General features: G+C 32.8%; 2 protein-coding genes across 3 annotated transcripts in view; one reads left to right on the forward strand and one right to left on the reverse strand.

Moving 5' to 3' along the window:
- Positions 1-2,309, reverse strand: part of LOC126815739 (receptor expression-enhancing protein 1) — a 28,517-nt gene extending 26,208 nt beyond the window's left edge. Inside the window, exon 1 of one of the 2 annotated variants that reach the window (XM_050541644.2) lies at positions 2,137-2,309. In XM_050541644.2, the coding sequence (XP_050397601.1) occupies positions 2,137-2,168 (32 nt within the window). In that variant the 5' untranslated portion in view covers positions 2,169-2,309. The remainder of the gene's footprint in view (positions 1-2,136) is intronic. The other variant, XM_056099270.1, reaches the window with a different exon arrangement.
- A 465-nt stretch (positions 2,310-2,774) lies between these two features.
- The window catches only part of LOC126816831 (lysine-specific demethylase 3B), a 74,695-nt gene continuing 53,690 nt past the window's right edge, over positions 2,775-23,779 (forward strand). Inside the window, exons 1-2 of the mRNA XM_050543589.2 lie at positions 2,775-3,029; positions 19,711-19,863. Of these exons, the coding sequence (XP_050399546.1) occupies positions 2,874-3,029; positions 19,711-19,863 (309 nt within the window). The 5' untranslated portion in view covers positions 2,775-2,873. The remainder of the gene's footprint in view (positions 3,030-19,710; positions 19,864-23,779) is intronic.

Raw genomic sequence — 23,779 nt, forward strand, 5'->3', positions numbered from 1 at the left:
TAATTGCTAAGCTATTCTTATTTAATATGACAATTGGTTGGATTCGAAGAGCAGTACTTCATATCAGATTAGAGGTTTTTTCGTAGATCATAACAATTTTGTTTACACTGTGTATGACCGTAATAGAGATACAGCAGCTTTGTTCTGGATAATTCTTTTGACATGTGGACAATAGTTCAATAGTTGGGTTTTCAAATAGAGAATGACTAACAATGAACCGCTTCTCGTCATTGATAAGATTCCCACCTACATGTAACAATCAACTTTTATTGTCCTACTACTAGAGATTCATCATTAATTATTAACACAACACTTAGTATTTATATAATCCTCTATTGTATGTACATGTATATAACTCAATAAAACCAATCATGAGGTTATGTGGCTTCTATACGAGTGCATTATTCTGTACAGGCCGTAGAATTTTATGGTTACATGGCGGAGGTCGATCGTACTAGCCATGTTTGAAAATTCGATTTTGACAAAAATGCCATTTGTCTGGCGTGCAAAATGACCGATGGTTCAGACCAAATTTCGGTTATTTTCCATAGCCATCAGTAATGACCGGAATATACGTCTTACATGGGATGGTGTCAAACTCTTTACTGATTTTGATGAGGCTTCAACCTGGTACAAAAAATACTTTCCTTGTACGTAGGGATCTTCAACTTTGGGAGGAAACCAGAGAAAACCTACGAGACTGGACAGGCGACCCTACTCCTTGTCACGTACAAAAAACTGATGACACATCTTACAGCATTTATTATATTGTTCAAAGCAAGTAAAACAACATTAATCAAGAATGATGAAAGTCAAACCACATGATAACTACACCATGTATTGAATATATCCCTTCACCTATTCATACAAGTTGTAGGTCTGTGTATAAGAAAAGTTTAGAACAAGAACAATTCTTTCATCTTTGCATAACATAATTCATTGATAAATTCAAAAGTAATTTAATGAAATGTGGACAGGTGAAGCAAATTTTAAAGAAATATAAATATTAAGTTACGATGAAATATTTCTAAATATAAAAAGCCTTGATGGATTGTAAATAGTTCATTTTTACACCATTTTTCATATTTAAATCAAAATGGTGCAAGAAATACAGAATGGAAATTAAAAAACTGAACATGGTGTATTTTGCGCTTTCTGTATGAGCCTTCATCATGATGTTTCAAATTTATAAAAATTAACATTTGCTTTCAAAAAAAGGTATCGAACTGTCAAAATTGTAGTTTTTGGGAAAATTACGTCACTTCAGTGCCGACAAGATACCTGATTGGAATGACATTTGGAACATTAGTTGTACAAATCAAACAATAAATACATGTAATTAATCTAGAATCGTAAAAACTGAATAAGCCAATGGCGGCTAACACAAATTGCTGGCACAAAAATTGTTAATTTTTTTGCTCAAGTCAGATGACCCTTTAATCCTGTGTAAAATACCAGCCCAAAATAGCTTTAATATCTAAGTCACAACCACTTTCCCAGTAAAACTGAAGACATTGTATCAATCCGACAAGTAGTTTCTGAATTACAATCATATTAGAAAAATAAAAATAATAATAATACGAGTAATCATAATAATAAGAGTAATAATAAAAACAATCCGAACAAAAACAATAGTGTTTCACACAAGTTATGCAGTGTGAAACCCTCAAAATGTACCATTATTGACTTCCCGATATACTTACATCGCAACATGGGAAATAACTGCAAGAAGAACTATTTAGGTATTTGTTGATCTAAGTTCTACAGATTGGAAATTTGAGTTCCTTGTTACAATTTGAATAATGGCTAGACACTAGCTAGATAGGGTCTCTATTTAATAAGGCCTACGGGTTATGAATTTATGTGTATTTCAGTGAATAAGTCATGTATGTACGGTAAACTAAATAGGATATCCACAGCGTTTTAATATCATTAAATGGTATGTTGTAATTGAAAATTACCAGAACAAACTATATTGTATGTTTATTTTGGTCAGATTCAATACCTAGCCTAAGTAATTTATGAAATACATAGGCTACTAAAAAAAGTAGGTATTTGGTCTTTTCTGTCGCCAGTTCATTTTCAAAAACAACGAAAATATTACGAGTAATTTGCAACTATTTCCGATATACTTACATCACAACACGGGAAATTACTGCAGAAACCATTTCTGCATTTGTTGACCGTAACTACGAAGCTATAATCCAAGTAATTAACGTACTATTACACTCATTTCATACATTTTACAATGATCAAAATAACTGATTAATCGTCAGCCATCTTAAAATACGTCATTTCCTAACCTTAGCACGTGACCAAAACAGTTAGCAGGTGCCCGTTGCATGGAAATACAGTTCAAGGCGAATTCTGTTATTTTATTCAAAGCGATACAAATCCCATTGCATTTTATTATGTGAATATCACCACGAGCATTATATTTACATCAGTCTAATTCAGGGAATTTCTATGGTTAATTAAATGTTTATTTATTTTCCACACAAAACATTTTGAACTGGCCCTATTTTTTCGAGAGGAGTAGAGGATAGGCCTATTTCCTTTTTAATGTGCTAACAACAATCGTTATAATTTGTGGAAAAATGAGCAAGAATACTTTTAAAAAGTAATTGAATGTTTGATAGAGTATATATTTCCTCCCTAAATAAATTATAGTGTATTTATATGAAATACTAAGAACTATATCTTTGCCCGCGGATGTATAATACATTTTGACCTTTTGACCCACCAGATGTCAAATTAATGTTTTGTATTCATGCGCCTGTAATCTGACTACAGACATTCCATGGAAATTTTGTCCGTGGTTTTAAGCAAAAATATTACCATACAAATGTCACAATGGATATATAAATGGAGAAATGGCGTATAAATATAGAGAAGAACTAGTTGGAAAACGTTTTTTGTCAGTTAAAAGTTCCGGAAAGCTAAAAGTTAGTAAAATATCTGAGTGGGAATGGCGCTCTGGTGTAGTACGAGCTGTTTCAAGCCGTGAAACAGGGAACACAGAGTTTACGGTAAGCTAATATTTTATGATTTTACCCACCCATAACTGTTATATTTAATTTTAAAGAACATTCTCACCCCTCTAGTGTAAGTTTATTACTCTTAAAATTTCTAAATATGTGAATTTCTAAATGCAGACATGTCCTGGAAAAACTTGTAATATCACATCTCAACTTGATCAACGACGACAGAATCAGAGACATTCAGTACGATTGAGGGCAAGAACGTGCAAGACGTATTACATTGTTCAGTTTTGTTTATTACGGAACTGTATGAGTTCCCGTGTTTTGTTATGTCAGGTCTTAATTAATTAATATATATAAGTGATTGGCTGAATTAACAGCATAGTTCTTTGTATTTTCATACGCTTAATTAATTAGTTCAGTTAATTAGTTTAATCACGTGCCTTTACTCCAGCTGGTTTACAATTATGTCATTACTACAGTAACCTACTCTTAAAAATACGAATGAGATCAGACAGTTATTGTTTGTCACACACTCTACTTTAGATTCAAGTCCAATAAAAGTTCTTGTTCAAATTATGGAAAGTTTTCTTGTTGTAGATTGTTATTATATAATGTTTTGCCATCATTATCCCAAGATACATGTCATATTTGCAATGAAATTTGTACACTGTACAACCAAAATATTTGTATTTTCACTTACCCTTTTGATGGTAATATTGTAAGTGCCAGGAGAAAGTTTGAATGATTACACCCCATTTTATGTCAGTTCCACGGTGGCTAAGTGGGTAAGACGCTGGCTTGCAAGCCTGGAGGTCGCGTGTTCAATCCCTGCATTGGCCGACAAAGTTCATCCAGTGGTGAAGAACGGAGGGCCTGACAAGAACAGCTGTCTAGTCGTTTGGATGGACCCAAAAACCTAGGTCTCGTGTACACATTGGCATGCACGTAAAAGACCCCTTGACAGTTGGAATTCGATGTAAGAGTAGGCTGTAGTTCCGCTGTTTGGGCAAAATTTCCCTCATACATGTAGCACACTGTATGGCGTCTGCCAGTCTTCATTAGCCCAGTTCGGAGCAGAGCAGTAGGATGTTAAACCCCATTTCATTTCATTTCAACCATTAAAGATGCATATGATTATGTATGAGCTAAATCTATCTATTGATGGTCTTTTTTCTGACTTCAATATTATTTAGATATTTGTTCATGTGACATGCCCATAATCAACTCTCTAGAACATTGACTGGCTTGGATATTAATTGGATTATACAAGTACCATATGCGCCCTTTAATCAGTTAACAAAAAAGTGGGAAATCATGGCTTTCGTTGATTATCATAGCAATGACAATCAAGACAACGCTGTTATTGTCAAACTTCAAACATTCACAACCTCGCTTGGAATAAGTAATTTGATTGAAATTTTCAATTCATTTTCATTATCTATTTATAAACAATTTATAAGTATTATTTTGATTAGTGATTGGACAAGCTCTGTGTGATTTTAGTTTTGTTTTGAAAGATGAATACGGAAGTTGGCTTGTTTATTAATTTTAGTTTAATTTTTTGCTGATTGTGTCATTAGTGGGACACACAATCAATGGGACACATAATCAACTTTATCACAACATTGGCTTTGGCAATAGACAAATTTTCAACAAAAATGAATTGTCATTCCACGAAACATATCAACTATAAAATTTACCAAAATTAAATAGGTCTACCAATTTTATGCATAATTCAGCATTTATTTAAAACTGATGAAATCGACAGGCCTGAAAATAACGAATTTGGTAGATCTGTATAGATCTGATTCTGATGGTTTATGGTTTAGCTTACTCTCAGAGACATACATGTTCCATCTGATCTGGAGGGTTGGATGGCCAAATGGTTAGCACATACAGGCTATATCATACGGTCTGTCATTGAGTCAACTGGCGGGGTCTCGATTCCCATGTTGTACGTGACACGGAGTAGGGTTGCCTGTCAAACCTTGTGGGTTTTCTCCAGGTCCTCCTCCCACTGCTAAAGACCCCTACGCGCAAGCGAATTATTGAAATAAAATTGAACCATGTGTTAGTCCCGAAATGACCTAGTTTGTGGATGTTAAACCCCATTTCTCTCGCTCTCTCTCTCACCATCTGATCTTGTGCTAGATATTTTCTGTGTTATTTCTATGTATTAGGTATTACTAAGTTTCTACCATTAAATAAGTTTCAAAATTCTACAGTTGTAAAAGACAGTAACCCAGTCTTGACAATCACCAGGTCCCTTCTGCTGCATTGCATCATGTGGCACAATTAAGTTATACATTTTGTAAAATCTTATTGAATGTTATGTACCAATAACTGTAAGACCAAGGACCCTATAAATACATGTAGATAAGGTTCATGCTAAAAACAATTGTCGTTATATATCATGTGTAATGCCAGACCAGCATACATGTACATGTCCATGTCCATCGAAATAAATCACCAAAATTGAATGAATACAGTCAAAAGCAAATTTTTCAAGACACAAACACATGATGACATACAGGTATGCATGTATGGGTGACATGACTAACAATATAATCACATTTGCAAGAAGAAACTTAGTTGCATAAAAAAAAAAATTACAAGGTTATGATAATGTTCATACAGTACATAACCGTACATAGAAATAAAACTAAAGCTTTAAAGCATTTTGATTTTGTTCTTATCAGTATTTTAAATTGTATGGAATTGTTCAATTCATTGAAAATTGGAACTTAATGCAAAATTATTTCAAAAAGTTATTTTTTTCTTTTTTTTTTCCATTGCGTTAGGAAATGAATTTCATCCTCTATCTCCTGATGGATAATTACATGTATATACAAACAATTTGAATCTTCAAATATATTTTTCTTAGTGCACAATTATGTCGTCTGTTTGGACTTGCAGAACTTATTTTTGGCAGAAAGTATATATTTTTTATGGACCAGGAGAATGAAGCTACATTGTTAGATTCAAATTGCATAATAGGCCCATAATTCTAGAATAAAGGCTAAATACAATATCTGTGTTGTGTTGTGAAATCTGTCTTGTCCACAGGTTTGTCTTCTGGGGTTTTCTGCACTTACTGTTAAGTTAGCACCATTTTATGCTTGCATTGGCTTCTATGGATTTCACACTGCCATCTTTACATGTATTTCTCTCGGTCAGATACATGTACAGTATAGGGATAATAATTGTATATTCTACATACAAGTCAAGTAATGCGTTTTGAAGGTCTTTTGAAAATCAGACATTTTTGATTACATGAAATATTAATAAGAAGAGATTTTTCATTAAAATAGTGCATATTTTTGGCTTGAACAATTTAACTATTGAAAAAAAATGATCAACCAATGTTTCGGCAATTGTTACATGTACATATGTGTGCATTGTTGCGTGTAGTGCTCTTATGCTGCCAGTGACGATTTTACCTGCAGGCTGAAGCCTATCCCTGTGTCGAGAACTAGGGGGCCTCTAGACAAGGTGTAGAATATTTTTGACATTGTAATAAGCCTTCCTTACATGCACTGTAATAAGCCTTTCTTACATGCACTGTAATCTTAAAGATACATTATGGGAGATTAGAAAAAGAATAGGCAGTTCTCACTATAGTAGTTAAAAACTAGATAATGTAAAGGGAATTTGCTGAAAATTTCAGTCAAATTGATCCACCAAGATTTTAGCGATTTAATTTTCGGCCAGGCCTTGATCATCATTACTAAAGTGAGTACGATAAAAAACATAGTCTCGATTATCCATTTCATGATTAGATCATGAATGGAAGTCGAACAGCAAATCGGAACCTAATCCAATAAACATCGCAGGCTAGCAAGGACATAGTTGATTATGGTCTGGATAAGTTAATTAATGTCTAATTAATAATTTAGACAACATTTCAGGCCTAAAGAAAGACCTGCAATAGGCAGATTTAGCTCTTGCATAATGTATGTTTAAACATCCATTGTCATTCTCAGCATTAGTCAATTGTGTTTAAGACATACCTTCATCTTCCTCTAGTCGTGAAGGTGGGGGATTGGGATGTCGACCATGTTTTGTTTTTATCGTCCGTCCACAATTTCTTCAGAACACTCACTCTCACAGATTTGTTGAAATTTTCAGTGATTGTTCATAAAGAAGATTCCTATTCCTAACAAAAATCAGAATTGTTCGATCACAAATCACAGTGTCATCTTCTTGTGAAACAGGACAATTTTTTTGATAGAATTTTAAGAACCCTTTATTTTTGATTTCTTAGAGCTTGATCTGGGTGGTCTTTTGACAATGTTTTGAGAGCTTGCATGGTGGGCATATTAGTGAATCTGCAAACCACCGTCTGTATTTTCAGAACTATTGTACTTGACCAAGTAAATGTGTTTTCTTATGAATTATAAGGATTTTAAAAGATTATAATGTACAATTCTAAATTTAGAGTAAAAATCAGGACAGTGTTATTTAATTTTATGTATGCACATCATAATGTATGTACATGAACATGTCCACCAATAATCTGTTACTGTATATTATCTATAGTCCAATATACATGGAACCCAGTGAACAAAGTACATGTTTTTAAAACAGCACCTACATGTACGATGGGCCAAATGGGATAGAAGTTTGTGTCATTCATCTGCATTTTATCGGCAGTCTTCTTTGTGTGAACAATCCGCATTTAATTGTATGTCTTCTTTGTGTGATCAATCTACATTTTATCGGCTGTCTGATCCATCTGCATTTTATCGGCTGTCATGCAGACCCATCTGGTCAGTGCATATTCCATTCATTCATTCTGTCATAAAGATAAGTCATGTGACCAGAATACATTTTCCAGGTTTTATCCCATGTGGAAACTGTTTTTTTAAAACATAAATCATGTGATTCAGAATAGCCAATTTTCAATATACCTCTTGCTTTCTGATGACAAAGTTAAGCTACCTTAAAGATACATTATGTAAGACTTAGATAAAGAACTAGCCATTCTTGCTATAATAGTTCGAATGTAGATGATGTAAAATGAATAATTTGAAATTTCATTAAAATTACGCGAAGATATTAGCCTTTAAAGGTTTGACAGACGTGTGCAATAATTTCAACCGCCGTACTGATTAATCGAAGCTAAGTCTCGGTCCTCCATATTTGATTAAATCAAAGTATCGCTGAACCATTCTAATCTATTTAATATCGGAGAAATCTGATGCCATCGAGAGTTGATTAAGGCCTGGATCAGTTAATTAATGTCTAATTAATACTTTAGAAAACATTTCAGGCCAAAAAAAAGACCTGCAATAGGCAGATTTAGCTCTTGCATAATGCATGTTTAAATGACCGTTGTTATAAAAAAGATAGGTTACCAGGCAATGAAACATACGCCCACAACTACTAAAGGGTTGTCGCATATTTATTCTTTTGTAGGTAATGCGAGCATTTAGAAGACACTAATATCAATTTCGTATAGATCGAATGCTAACTTTTGTCGTTACAGCATTCACAAAGTTCAGAAGGGTGAAATTCAATAGACTTCATTTTACTAATCTAAATAATGCATATAAATTTGATACAGATCGGTTGATAACTTTTGTCGTTCACAAGGGGTTCAACAAAGTGAAACAAGGGCCATAACTCTAAGGTAATTAACAGAAATTGATGAATTTCAATATGATTCTTCGTTTTACTAATCCAAATAATACATATAAATATAATACAGATCGGACGATAACTTTATTCATTAAATCATTCACCACGTTTAACAAAGTGAAACAAGGGCCGTAAGTCTAGAAGTAATAACTTGAATTGTTGAAAATTGTTTTACTGTTGTAGATAATGCATATAAATTTCATACAGATCTGATGATAACTTTTGTCTATAGAGCATTCACAAGGTTCAGCAAAGTAAAGCAAGGGCCATAACTCTAGAAGTTATAAACAGAAATTGCTGAAATTGTATAGGCTTATTTGTTTTAATAAATGAAATAATGCATGCAAATTTAATATAGATCAGATGATAACTTTCGTCGTTAGAGCATGCAGTCTGTTGAGTGTTCACAAGAAATTGTGGACAACAGACGGGCAATGGCAATGTACGATCACATTTCCATGTGGGTGTATAAAAATAAAACAACTCATATTTGATATATTTAATGTGGTGGTATGAAGACTACTACAGATTACACAATTCTATACTCTTCAAAAAAAGTATGGGATATTGAAATTCAAATACTTATACAGGTTGTGATATGATAAATAGTCATGGACACTTGACATGCTTTGAGAGTATGTTCACAGATGAAGAACTTATCGCCCCAACAGAACCACTCAGCTGCACATGTGACAAGCAAAAGCGCCATACACGTGGGAGGGATTCATTGTCAAATTTGACACTTCAAGGAAAGGTTGATGAAAACTGCCGCGTGCTGGTTTATCCTATCCATGTTTGCTTTCCTATCGGTTCTTGCATTAGATTTACTGTTTAGCGTATCTTTGCTTTAGTGTGTTAGAAATAGGCTACATGCAGCCCATTTGCATGCACGATGACTGCGTGTTGTGCATCCATTAACTCGCCAGCACATGGCAAACAGGCGTCAATGATGTTGGCATGCTCGTGTTTGGAGCGTGTAAATGAGCGTCATGCCAAGGTTATCGTCAGAAAGCATGACAGATTCGGGCGTGGGTCTGTTATGGTGTGGGGAGGAACCAAGGAATCACCATGACTGGCAGAACGGACTTGCATATTGTTCAAGGAAGGGTCACTGGTGTGTACTACCAAGACCACATCCTGGCACTGATATTTGCAGGTCTACGTTTCATCTTTCAAGATGATAATGCCCGTGCCCACTCATGTCGTGAATGACTACCGCCAGCGTCACCATATTGTCCATATGCCTTGGCCCGCCATGAGCCCTGACCTTTCCCCTATAGAGCATGTCTGGGACATGATCCGGACACGTGTTCGTCAACGCCAACCGACAACACTGCAAGAATAGGCCGTGGAACTGCAAAAGGAGTGGGTCAGATTGCCCCAAATCGTGATTGGAAGGTTGATTAGGAGCATGCCACGACAAATTGCTGAATGTCTGAGGATTAGTGGAGCAATTACTCATCATTAAGACAAAAATCAAAAATGTCCAGTGTATCTCTTTGCGAGTGAAATGGGGCCGTCAGATAAGTCGCCCATATGAACTGTTTATGTTCATGTGTAGGCAATTGGCCTGTTATTAACATACACTGGTTACCTCTAATAAAAACAGCAGTTCATTTCCGCAGTTTTGTATTGTTTCTGAATATCCCCAACTTTTTTTGAATAATATATAAGTATTAGCATGTTAAATAGTTGTCATTAAACCATCTTGTCTGTCATGTTCATTTCATTGTATTGTGGAAAGAAGTAAATACTCAGACAATCAAGGAAGTTAGGAATAAAATAAAGTATACCAGTATTTATTTATTTTTTATTTTTTTGGGATAAACATGATATAAAATATGCTGTTGTGTAAACTCTCTGTATGGTACATGTATCTGTTGCAAACAAATTATATTTGAACTAGGGTCCATGTACATGTACTGGGCATCCATTATTATCGGTTCTCAACCATCTTATTTTTTGACATGAAGACAGATAACTGAATATTTTGTATTTTTGATATGAATAATAGTAAAGAAAAATCAGTTAAAAACACAATCAACTATTTATTAAATATCAAGTTACTTTGAAACATTCCCTTTCTTTATGGCATTTAAACTTTTGAAAGAATTCAGGCTAAGATATTTTCATGTACAGAAATGTATGTTCTTATTGAAATAGATGTAATAGTCAAATTTACTAACCTTATTATTTAACCCTATGATTCGCATTTTTCTCAGTTTTGGTATGGCAAGTACTTCAAATTTCTGTCATGTTAAAAAATTTATGTAACCATGATTATATTAAAGAAATGCATGTATCAGGGAATATTTGTAACAAGTTTAATTTGATATATTGTGTACAAATACATGTATATAGAGATTTAGTCCCTGTCTTCATTAGCCCATTATAGGAGCAGAACAGTAGGACGTCAAACCCCATTTCATTTCATTTCCTAGTTAAATTCAGTTAGTGTCATTTCTCTTTTCTGCCAATGTTTTGATCATAAAAGCAATGTATTGGTAAACAATTATTTAATATCCGTTGTTTTATAATTTGTTAGATTAATTCAGGAAAATAATCCGCAGGAATCCCAGGATAACCACATGTAAAAATGTAAGGTGAGCTCATACTTTCCTAAACATATTCAAGGAAAGGTCGAGTAGAATTACATTATTTCAGTGGTCTTGTATTAGAAATTTCCTTGCATATTTGATACCCACATGAATTATTTTATAACAAAGTCAATCGATTTTGAATTGTGATATTGTCTTTCCTAAAAAGCCAGCACCAGCTGTGTCCAAATCTAGCACTGTCTGACCATTATAACCAATATTGTTTGATGTGTAGATCATAAATTTGATTGTAGGCACTCTGGGGGGAGCAATCTCAGTTTTCTTTTCAAACACCTAATAAAGATATTTGTATTTTATTATTCAGTGGACTGAATGTAATATTTAAAAGGCTCAAAATGAACATAGCACAGCATTAAAACAAATTGTATAACTGATCCCGAAAATGTAAAAAAAGACAACAAAAAAACAATATCGTATTAGAATTATTATTAAAATTTTTAGTTTTAAAATGTGTTCCACAAAGTCTTAAATTTTTCGAAATGTAGATGATGTATGTATTTGGAATTGACCTGGAAACTACAGTCTCTCCTGAGGAAGGAAAATAGGGTATTATCTGGATTGGTAATATATCTACTACAGTTAATTATATTACAGTCTGACCTACATATTATGTGGATTATTTGATCTCTTTACCTAACCTACTTGTACATGTAAAAGAGGTCATTAATTCTAATAAAATAATAATTATGATTGTAAGATAACTAATTAGCCTATTAGTATTCTACAGACTAATAGATTTTAAAAGAATTATGCAGTTGACAAAAAAACTACATGTATCATGAACAGTCATGTGGGATTGGCTAACAAACTAGTATTATGAAATGATCCCCCAATATGTGGCTATGGAGTTGGTAAACAGATACCAAATGAGGTCAAATCAAGATGGAGGGCTAAATCCAACATGTAAATTAGAATTTTGTGGTATGGTCTTACAAGTTTTTGAAATTCAGTAGTTATTTATAATTTCCATGCATGTGCATGTAGACTACAATTGAATTGGGTATCATATCATGTATCTTTGTAAGATTATGTGTTCATATTGCTATTAACTTGAAGTGTATTAATGTGCTTATCGCAAATGAAATACCATAGTTAAAATAACATTAATTTCCAATAATATCATATTGTCATAGTATCAAATAACACCTTTCGCATACCCTATTACTGGATATTTCCTGCCTTGTTAATCAGCTATGTGAACTTCTCGAATGACAGAGAACTGGTATCAATTGTTCTAGGGATGAAAAAATCTAGTTGAAAATTGTAGCAGATTAGGCAGAGCAGAATTGCCTCCCTGGCATCGCATACATAACCATAGAAATAGATGCTACACATGTACATAATGTGTGATTGTTTGTGGTAGAACTAGAAGGTTATTCTATTGTATTATTCTTGAGTATGATGAATTTTATACTCAATTATAGTTGTGAAATGCAACCTGTAACACTCATTCAAATTGTTAGATAGCTCAGGTGATGGTTTGAGATATGTAAATAAATAAAAGAGAGTTTGAATTTGTTCGAATTAACATACTCATGTTTGTTCATTTACCAGAGTTTCAGATTTTAAAGGACCATGTGGATGTAGAGTGTTTATCTGTCAAAGCACATAGATAATCTAAGTTAAATAATTGCATACTGTTTTAGACAAAAATTTAATGTTCTCTGAGAAAATCACAATCGCAGGCAATAGTTTTTAACTTACATTTGTTTATATAAAGGTGACTCGACCGAATGCTTTGCATAGGCCTTAGAAAGAAAAATATCGCATTTGGCCTGTTTTGACATGTATACACACATAGAATCTTTTTTTTTTTTAGTGTTTTGCACATTCTTACATTTGGAGAATACATACATGTATACAGTTGAATTCAATCATGTGATGTGATGTTTACCTTTTACATAAGGCATCTTCCCGCGTACAAACTGGGTGATTTGGTGATATATTTGGACTAAAAACATATTCAAACTAATTAATCTATCACAATTTTGCTTCAGATCCTTCTCAAAACACTGTATTCGCAAGGGAATACCCCTGCTATAAAAATATATATTAAAAGAGGTCATGTTTGTTTCATGTGACTTGGCTGACACAGTACCTATCAACGGGTGCTAAGTTGGAGGAGAATTCATTGCATATACATGTATTAGACGATGTTGTCTTTAATCGCTGTCTATTTATTATATATATCAAAGCCTAAATAAGGTTTAGTATTATCCACTGCCCACATCTTTTTCCATGTTTTTTTATCTCAGAAACTTGTGCTCTGAAGTTCACCATATAGTTTATCAACATATACACCGAGCACTCACTAACGCTGTGAAATCAAACAATCTTCATGTGTAACCTTTGACGTCACTCGAGCAGACATCCCTAATCATTGGGTTGCCGGTCAGCGAAACCCTTATATTTTTGTCCTGTATGCGCTCCATGGGTGTTTTTCGGGGAATCCGGTATTTTTCTAGTAAGATTGGATATTTCTACTTTCCATATATACCAAAATTGCTGTACTTTTATTGGAAATAACCATCTAATTAATACTTTTGTGGGAAAGTATCTTTAAACATCTCAAATTTGCACCGATAATCATTTGAACAGTATGGATTGAAATATACATTCCATCCAAACAAAATTGGCCACCTATTATATTACCGTATGTGACTGACCATTAAGGTTTTATACACATACCAACGATTTTCATACTTGCATTTTTTTATGGTAATTTGATAACAAATATCAGACTTTGACAAATATTCAATATAAATAAAATATACTTTATACTCAGTTCAGTTGTTGACAATGAATATTAAAACACAACATGTTACCAATTGACCTGTATCATTGTATCAGCCAGTAGAAATTTTCATTGATTTTTGTTCACATAATGTTTGTATTTGTCCTGTATGTAGACAGATATTATAACTTTGATTGGAATTTTATATCTACATGTAGATGTGTCATGTATACATTTACCAGTACATGAAAATCTTTTATTTCTCATATGGAAGCTTTGTATTTATTCAACCATACATATGTATGTAAATGCTTTAATAAATGATTGTCAACTGTCAGAAATAATACCGCCATCAGGAAATGCCATTCAGGAGCCGACCACCATCAAGATCTGCAGTCACATTATGGTGTCTTTCTTGTAAATAATTGCTTTGTTTTTCCTTTCTTTAGTGAAGCCTGTATCATTAAAGGCCGGGGACTGTACAGCACAGTGGATGCTTACAGCTAACCCCCCATATATCCACTCACTTGAATTGATATTTGTTGTTTATTTCTTGCAATGTCTCTATACTATGTCTTAACCACAGGTTTATCTTGTGGGTTTTTTTTGCGTGAAATGACATCCTTCTGCACTAGTAAAATATATTTTAGATATAAACCTCTTGACAATGTCACCCAGAAACATGTTGGTCACATGATTACATATTCCTACTGTTGTCAGTAGTCCAGTCAATGGAAACAAAACAAACATTTATTATTAGTTTATTATCAAGGATACTGTGAAACACACAACTTATGTGACCAAGAAATGAATGTGAATTATGCCACTTACATTTATCACCATTTGTTTTATAGATGTATTATGTAAGGTTTAGATAAAGAGATAGTCATTCTTGCTATAATAGTTCAAAAAATAGAAAAAGGAATATATTGGGAGTTTAAGTCAAAGTCAAATTACTTTATTCTTACCGTAGATGTAGTTACAAGTGTGTGACGTTTTGACCAGAAATAGCAAATTGTCATGTACAATGTGCCATTTTCATGATAATAAAGTCTTGATTGTCAGTTCTTTTAGGGAAAGACGTCTCTTTTAACGTTAACCGATTAAATGGCGCGGACGGTCCAATCCAATTAATATCTCAGCCATACAAGGGTCTAGAGAATTGATTATGGGCTTGTCATGTGAATAAATGTCTAAATTATAATTTATATTTTAAACATTCTCTCGAACACAAAATGTGTATGGAGCAGGAGTACATGTATATACTTTACTAGTAAATCAGTGGCACTGTCAAAGAAAACACTCATCAAACCTATAATAATCAATAGTGCTGTGTCATTGATAGCATAATAATGATATCATTATCTGGTAAATATTTTCTTACCTATGTGAGAATTACAAGAAATCACTCATTTTAAACAAGGGTGGTATATAATGTGGGTCACATCAATTTTAATACACATTACATTCTTGTCTTGTAATTAGCATTACTACATGTACATGTATTGACTGGAGGCTAGTCTACATGTATTGCTTGTTTGTTTTTTTTAAATGCAAGACCATTTTTGAATTCTGATTATAATTGTGTACATTGTACTTTCACTTGATATATTATACTGAAAGGAGTATTTCCATAAATTTACAGTCAGAATTTGGTATCAATATGTTGTGGATACACATTAGATGCAATGTAGATATTATTGATATCATGATTCAAAGGGGTTCGATCCCGGTGTTCCCCAGAATTCTACAGCAATATTTTTGGATGGGACAATAAAACGTAAGAAAATGTACATGGTGGTGTGCACGTAAGAGTAGGCCAAAGTGCGGCTGTCTAGGTAAAATTTCCCTTATAGTACACTGTATCGCGTTATGATTTATGCCGTCTTCATGTGCCCAGTCGTTGCAGAAAAGTAGGATGTTGAACCACACTTCATCCAGTTTTATCCAGGCACTACATGTAGGTGATTGCTCGTCAATGTCAAGAAGCTTGTCTCCAACTCAACCTGTCAACTATTGAACTAATCATTGCTATATCTTTAAGAAAGTATTACAGAGCTGCATGTAGTTGCTGGGGACTTGAATAATGGCTTCTAGGAACTTTCTGCACAACAGAATTAACAACTTTTATTCACTGAAATATATTTGGAATTTTCCTTATATTTTCAGATTATTACTATCATTGGAACAGATGTTAATAGATTTGTTCCAGAATGCATGCAAATTATAAGTCTGTGACATGATCAGAAATAATTTAGGTTAAAATTTTGTTCTGTTTTCAAAATGTGATTCTGTTTCAATATTTATGTATATTAATGCTGGTGGTTGCATGTACTTGGTTCACTGAATATTGTATCATTTGAAGTACATGTAGACCCAGATTAATTGGGTATGTATTGATTTTTTTTATTGGTCAGTGTCTAAATCATTCATTCAATGATTTATTGATAAATTTCAACTGGAAATTATTCCATCAACATGACTAGTACTGATTAATCATCTGTTACTGATAATTTGACCTCCTATATCAGAAAATACTTGAACTGAACAATACTTTCAAGTCGAAGACAAAATATGTCTTCTTGAAGTTGTGGTGCAATGTACACCTCGGAACACTGACAGTATTAGTTCTTTCAGACTATATCATATAGCTTCATAGGAAGTATGAAATATTGATTTTAATAACATCTCAATAAATGCAATTTTGTAAATATTATTAAAGTCTGAATTATGAAGTCAAGAGAACCAGACAAATAAAACAATGTGGTGTGATTGACATTAACACTTCACATTATAGTGAATATACTATCAACATTATTCTATTCAGTGAACAATCAAAATGTCGCTATAAAACTAATAAAAGTAAAAGTCTTGGTATTCTCTTATTCAGTGTCAAACCAAATCTTTATTCAACTATTGACATCTACATGTATTTATTGTACAGTTCTCATAAATCTACCATAAATACTTAAAAGCCCACCTGGGGGAAACTGACCTATGTCCACCCCAATGTACAGTATAGTATATAACCACAATTCTTACCTAGGTCATGAACCTTTGCCTACAAATTACCTGACAAACAGTACTCACCATTACTATTTTCAATCCTGTTCATGTACACCAGTGTAAGTCTAATTGCTGACAACTCTTTATGGTCAATTATTCATATGAACAATGGAAATTAGAGCTTCGAAGGATTGAATCTTTTTTATTATTTTAATAAAGACTATTATTTTACATGTTTTTACAAAAGTAAATTTTCTGTTATATTTAGTTCACCATATGGCTTCATGTTGTTATTTGGCGGTGTGCCAACACCTGCCACACACTAAAAGTCATTTCATCATGTCTACCATAGCCTTTAACAATCTATCTACACTTTTAAATATATGTACATATAGGTCTTGTAAACTTTTGACTTTAGATTATAGATATTCTATATAGAAAAGAACCTTCGTGCATATAAAAGATTGTGATGAAAAATGTGCATCTAAGGATTTACCCAAAGTTTTATCTCAAAATCCTGTAAACATAGTTTACTGGAAGAAAATTTTATAACCAAAGTGTCTGTGTTCACATATATCACTTTCTTTGATAGGCATACATGGGTGTACTACATTATTTCCCCTCACATTTCAATTTAAATTTCTAACCACCTACATACTGGGAGGTTATAGTCTCCATTTAAAGGGGACTATTAAAATGGGTTTGTCCGTCTACCACATTTTTGGGAACACAATAACTCAGCTTCTAATGGAGCTACAATGTTCATACTTCCTGTACATGTAGGTGTTTATTGAATGTATGCCTGTTCGACAGTTCGATGATGATTATTTGGTGTAGGTGTTTATTGGGTGAATCCTCTTGGCCTTTACTGAGTTCATTGATGAGCATTTTTTACTCAAAGACTTCAGACTTTCCTTAGTGTAAATAACAATGGCAGCTGTTAAGGAATGTGACCTATCATCCAACAATGTTTAAATCAGTTACATGGATAAATCTTAAAATTCAACATTTAGTAGTTAGATAATTTGAAAAATGATAACATTTTATTTATTTGTATAAAATAAGAAGCTGATTAATGTTTTAATCTGCTTTCTTTGTTTATTGTGACGAAGTTTTTCTGTAAACCATTTTAAACTTGGTTGGTCAATGCTTGGAGAGAGAGTATGAACCACATTGTATTGGGAGACATGCTTGGTAATGATTAAAATCAATATCATGTGAAATAGCTATAGTGTTGAGGTCACAGACTCACAGCTTAATAAATCAATACATGCTAATGTCCCTTAGGCCCTAGTTTCAAACCTTTACACAAAAGCTTGCTGATAAATGAAATGGAAAGAAAAGAATGGTTGATAATGTGTAAATGTGGTGGATAAGAATTCAATTTTATGATACTGTTGTGAATGATAAAATAAATTTACTTAACATATGTGTTACAATAGTAACCATTTGATTTACATGTCTAGAGAACTAGAACTTAGAATATGCCCACTGATTGTTAGTCTTGAACCTGGGATCTATGAAAGTATATTTTAGTGATATGGGAAAATAGTGCCTTACAAATGCATAACAATGTACAAATCAACAAAAAAAGAAGGGAGACCTGAAAAGCTTTGCACCGTTTCAAAATTGCAGTCTGCATGTATGTGGAGACCTAGTAACTTTAAAGACAGATGCCAAAATTGTGCTGTTCGGGATACCCCCCCCCCCCTATTTTGGAAATAACTATAGAATACTGAAGGGTTATGCTTGATTATATAGATTATGGAGAGCATGGAAGCGAAGCTAAGGTCTAGTGTGAAGAAAAAATATCTATGAATTTCTTCTCTTTAGTTTCACACTTTTTGCCATGTCTAGGTGAGAGAGTAAATTTGTTGATATCTTAAAAGTTGATATGAATGCTGTAGCTGGAAGGCAGGCATGTGTTATTTCTGGCAAACTCTACATTACAGACAAGCCACATGTTACTTATCACAATCCATATACATATTTCACCATATTATATATCTCACAATACCCTATGCACCGTGGGAAAACATTCAGTCTTAATTTTCACAAATAATCTGCTGTGTGAGCTTGTTCTTTATCTCTACAATATATACAAATAATTCAAGATTTAAATTGATGAAAACCTAATATTTATTCAGTTACAACTGTACAGCATTACAGGTGGACTGTTCACCCAATTATGATATCATTCAGTCAGTATCTGGTTTCTTCATGATTTCTCTTTGGTTTCAGTACTGTTTGCTTTTCTGCTTTTACAGTTTTATGAAATATAGAATTTTAATGTCTTTTTTTATTATTATTATTAATGATACTACAGGTACATCTACAATGTAATAGTATGTTTTAGTTTGATGGTAAGAACTTATGACATGAACAACTGATAACCATTAATTTAAGGAGTTATGTCCCTTCCCACTACTACTACTACTACTACTACTTCTTCTACCACTATACAGTGTATTTACTATAAGATCAATGTGTATTATATAGCATACTTTATTACTTGGTCAGGCCATATTTAATTATGCATTTTACTTGTGTATGGAGGCGATACAGATTTCCGAAAACCTAAAAATTATATCCTTGTCATGCATTGCTCTTGAAATCAGATTAGGTTAATGAAATCTTAAATCAAAAATTAAAAAAAAATTGTATTTACTTTGTATTTAGATATTTACTTTAAACAAAGTAATTAATATGTATATTGTTATATTGACAGGTATTGGTTGAATTTGATGACTGTGATTGGCAGAAACGCGAATGGATTAAAGTGCATGAAGTTTTCCAGATATTTTGGGTAGAACATACATTAGTTTGGGCTTATAGACCTGACCCTAATAAGCCACAAACAGAAGTAATCTGGCCAGGATTGGTAAGTTTCCTTGTAAAGCCATAAATATAATGTAACTTAATATTTGTATGGTTTTATCATTTCATTCTATACAGAGATAATTTGAAATGCTTGTTTTAACCATTGACATATTAGCATTCAACAAATCATAATAATGTGCCATTGGGACATACTTCTGCATTGTCATAAAAACCTAGATTGTTTGTGAATACATATACATGTATCAGAAAGTGAAGGGCACTGTTAGGCAATGGATGCATCGTGTTATGTGCATTTGTGTGCCTCAATCCAAGAATCAACTAAAACATCTTGATATGGTATAAAATGTCATTTATTAACAATAAAACAAATATATGACTGTAACAAATTTACAATGAAACATTAATCAAAATGAACATTATAAATCAAAAACAATTAAAGTAAATACCCCCACTCCCTATTAATCATGTTGGGCTAAATTAGAGCCTTCACCATATTTTGTATTCCCTCTCAATATCGAAAATTAGCTTTCAGTAAGACAGTCCAGCTCATCTACAATTATTGACTTGGGTTTTGGGGGTTTTTTTTAAACAATATTCCCATTCAGCATATTTGAATAGGATTGCGGAACAGGGGTAATTGCCTCTTGTTGTGTACCAACAGTGGTTTTCAACCGCCTGTCTGCTTTTAGGTTTTTTATTAAATAGCCATTAAATTTGATAATATAGAGGCTTGATTTTCCTTTTAAGTTTGTTAAATTTTCAATGAATTTAGATTTTGCAATGGAATGTTATTTCCATTTCGGATATTGTACATGGAACTCTATCAGAATCAGATTCATTGATAGAAATTTCAATTCCATATGGTCAAGAGGCCCTAACGTCAGACTCAGTGACTTAAGAACGTTTTGGCTATGGTAATTAAAAAAAAAAAAGGCAGACCGTTTTCTCATTCAAGCCCACTCTTACATTTCTGAACCATAATAGTTTGACTTTAAATAATGATGTCAAATTACCCATGCTGATACATGTATACCGGTACATGCGATTGAAAAGAAATTCAACTATCAAAACATCTAATTCTCTTCTAAAACAAATTTTGATTATTACCCTTTATTTAACACAAAATGAAACATCAACTATTCACTACTAATCTGTTTGCTTGGATTAATTATATATGGTTAAATAAAGACTTGGGATGGGCGTTATTATTGGCAATTACCAATTAACTGAAACTATTAATCCAAATCAATCGATTAGTCTTACTCGTTGACACGTTCCAGATTATCTGCTTGTTTATTAATTTATAGCATGCCACTGTATTGGTGATGGACACTCCACACAATGGTCACTCACTCACTCCAGGATAAAATATGATAAGAATTAAAAAATTTATTTTCTGCCACTTGTGAAAAAGAATTGCCAAAACAGCCAAAAACTAAAGCCAACATAAATTTTTGATGTGACTGGTAGCATTAGCACAGTTTCTCAAAATTTCAAGATGTTCTATTTCTGAGATTATTCTCTATTTATTACTTGTTTCTGATTATTTATACAGCTAAAGAATATTATATTTTTGAATCCACAAAAACTATATAAATGACTGTTTTTCATTTGTGCGGTTTTGTATTTTCAACAGTCCTCACATATAAAAAGGTTGAAACTTAAAAACCACTGGTTTAGATGACCAAGTCTGTAACTAATAATCAACCAAAACCTATTGAAAAGAGGGCTTTAATCTTAATTTGTAAACACTCTGCTTACAAGGTAATCTTTATTCGTAAATGCTGTGGTGAAAAGTATTTTATTTTGTAAACAGTGTGGTTACAAATACATGTGACATCCAAAGTTTAATTACAATTTGGGTAACACTTTCCTTATACTTACATGTACATGTATAGTCTCTATATACATTGCATTCTAAATCTGTGGATCTGATGACAACTAACAGGCAGTAGAATCCCTTTAATACTTTAATATACAGCAGAAGAGATAAATTGCAGATTTTAAGGTTCTTTGTATTATGGTATAAATAGTAATACTAATACATGAATCACGATCCTTCTTATCAAATGGATTAATACAAAATGTATGACAAAACTGTATACAACACTTCAAATTGAGAAAAAAACCTTTCCATTTCCAGTTACATGTAGCAATTACCAATGTCTGTGCTGTTTTATTTTTAAGACACATGGTCTTAGGCAAATATTGCCAATTTGTCAATGACTAAAGTTATTTACATTGAATGTAAACTTGGGTATATTAATACCAGGAAGATGTGAATAACCAGTAAGTGACTAATCACTGATGCAACGAGAAAGTATTGTTTGCCTTCATATGAAGAACAATTTTTTTATATCAATGGTTAGAACAGTCATTATTCTGTGATTCCTTTTCCAGTAATTTTGTTGGTAATATAAGTCCTTCACAGGGCACATTGTTGCCACCTACCTAAACCCTCCCATATTTTACTGCTTCCTCACCCCAACTCTTTCTTCCCATCTTCCCATCCCCTCCCCTCCCAATACAATTATATTGTGTTCATGTTGTTAGTAGTGTTATTTGGATATTACCGTCATTTTAATAATAATTTAAATGCTCATTAGTGAACCATAATCAGTAGAATAATCAAATATACCAGTATGTACCTATACATGACATGCTGTTAATTACACTTACGGTAAATACAGGTATCTGTTTTGTTAATGGCCTAGGCAAAAACAAAACAAGTCTGTATCTTGTCACAGGTTGGAAAAAAAAAGAATACCTGGCTTGTTTATGAAGGATGTTTTGAAATAGTGTTGATGATTTACATGAAGTCCTAATATAGAATTTTTATTAATTAAGCAAATAGAGATCAAAGGGAAAGTTAATTTTCATTATTTACTATGTGAATCTATTTGTCTTGAATACTTAAATATAGTTTAGTAAGATATGACTCTTAGATTTATATCAGATAAAACATACAGATTTTGTATTTAAATCCTTCTTTCAGTTTTCCACCGTTCATTTTTTAAATGTCTTTGGTCAGACTGTCTGTATGCCTGTTTACTTCTATTTGTAATGTCAATAGGAGGAAATCCCAAATTGAACAGGTTTAAATATTTTCATTCCTTTTTTGTCTGATTTATGTCAGTATAGAACTTTCAAAATTTTAGATACAAACAAACGCATCGCCCATCATCAAACACTTCTTTTAGAAAAAAACCCCAACAAAAACCATCACTATCATCATTAAAGCCACTGTGCATCATTTGCATTATTCAGAAATTTTCCATTGCTTATTCCACGCTAAAATCTACTCAGACTGATTATTTAACATTTAATTAAGTGATTATTTAGTATTAAATTAAGAATAAAATCAAATTATCAACCTCCCGTCTTAGATTCAATGAGATGAAAAAGAGGCCTATCAAAAGATTACTGTGAAACTTAAAAATAGCACCATCTTGATTATAGGGGTTGCAAAATGTTCAATTTATCATTTCAATTGGACCATTTTTGAACAAACATTCCTTTTAGAGATCCACCTTCCATGGTATTGCATACTCCTCACAGTGTTTCGTTTGATTAGACCTAATCCCACTCAAACATTGCCAGACTCGCCACAAATCTCTGTCCCAAATTATGACAGTCCAGTCAACAACCAATACATTAGAACTTAGCAAATCTGTCGGGATTAACAAGAGCTCTATTATGTTAACGTAAAAGTATATAATGATATTAGTGGCTACATTAGTTGTAACGTGCGAAATTTATTATGCTCAATTAACCAGCGCATAGTAGAATATTGCAGAAATACTGAACATTGTATAATCACCACACATGGAATATGTCTATCATAATGTTTGATCACACAGCAGACGAACAATATTTTCACCATCTTTTTATACATTTAATCAACAGTCCTGAGTTTTAGGGATGACACCAGATCAAAGAGATGGACTGTCATGTTA

Source organism: Patella vulgata, chromosome 3 (genome assembly GCF_932274485.2).
Source record: "Patella vulgata chromosome 3, xgPatVulg1.2, whole genome shotgun sequence".
NCBI classification, from domain to species: Eukaryota; Metazoa; Mollusca; class Gastropoda; family Patellidae; genus Patella; species Patella vulgata.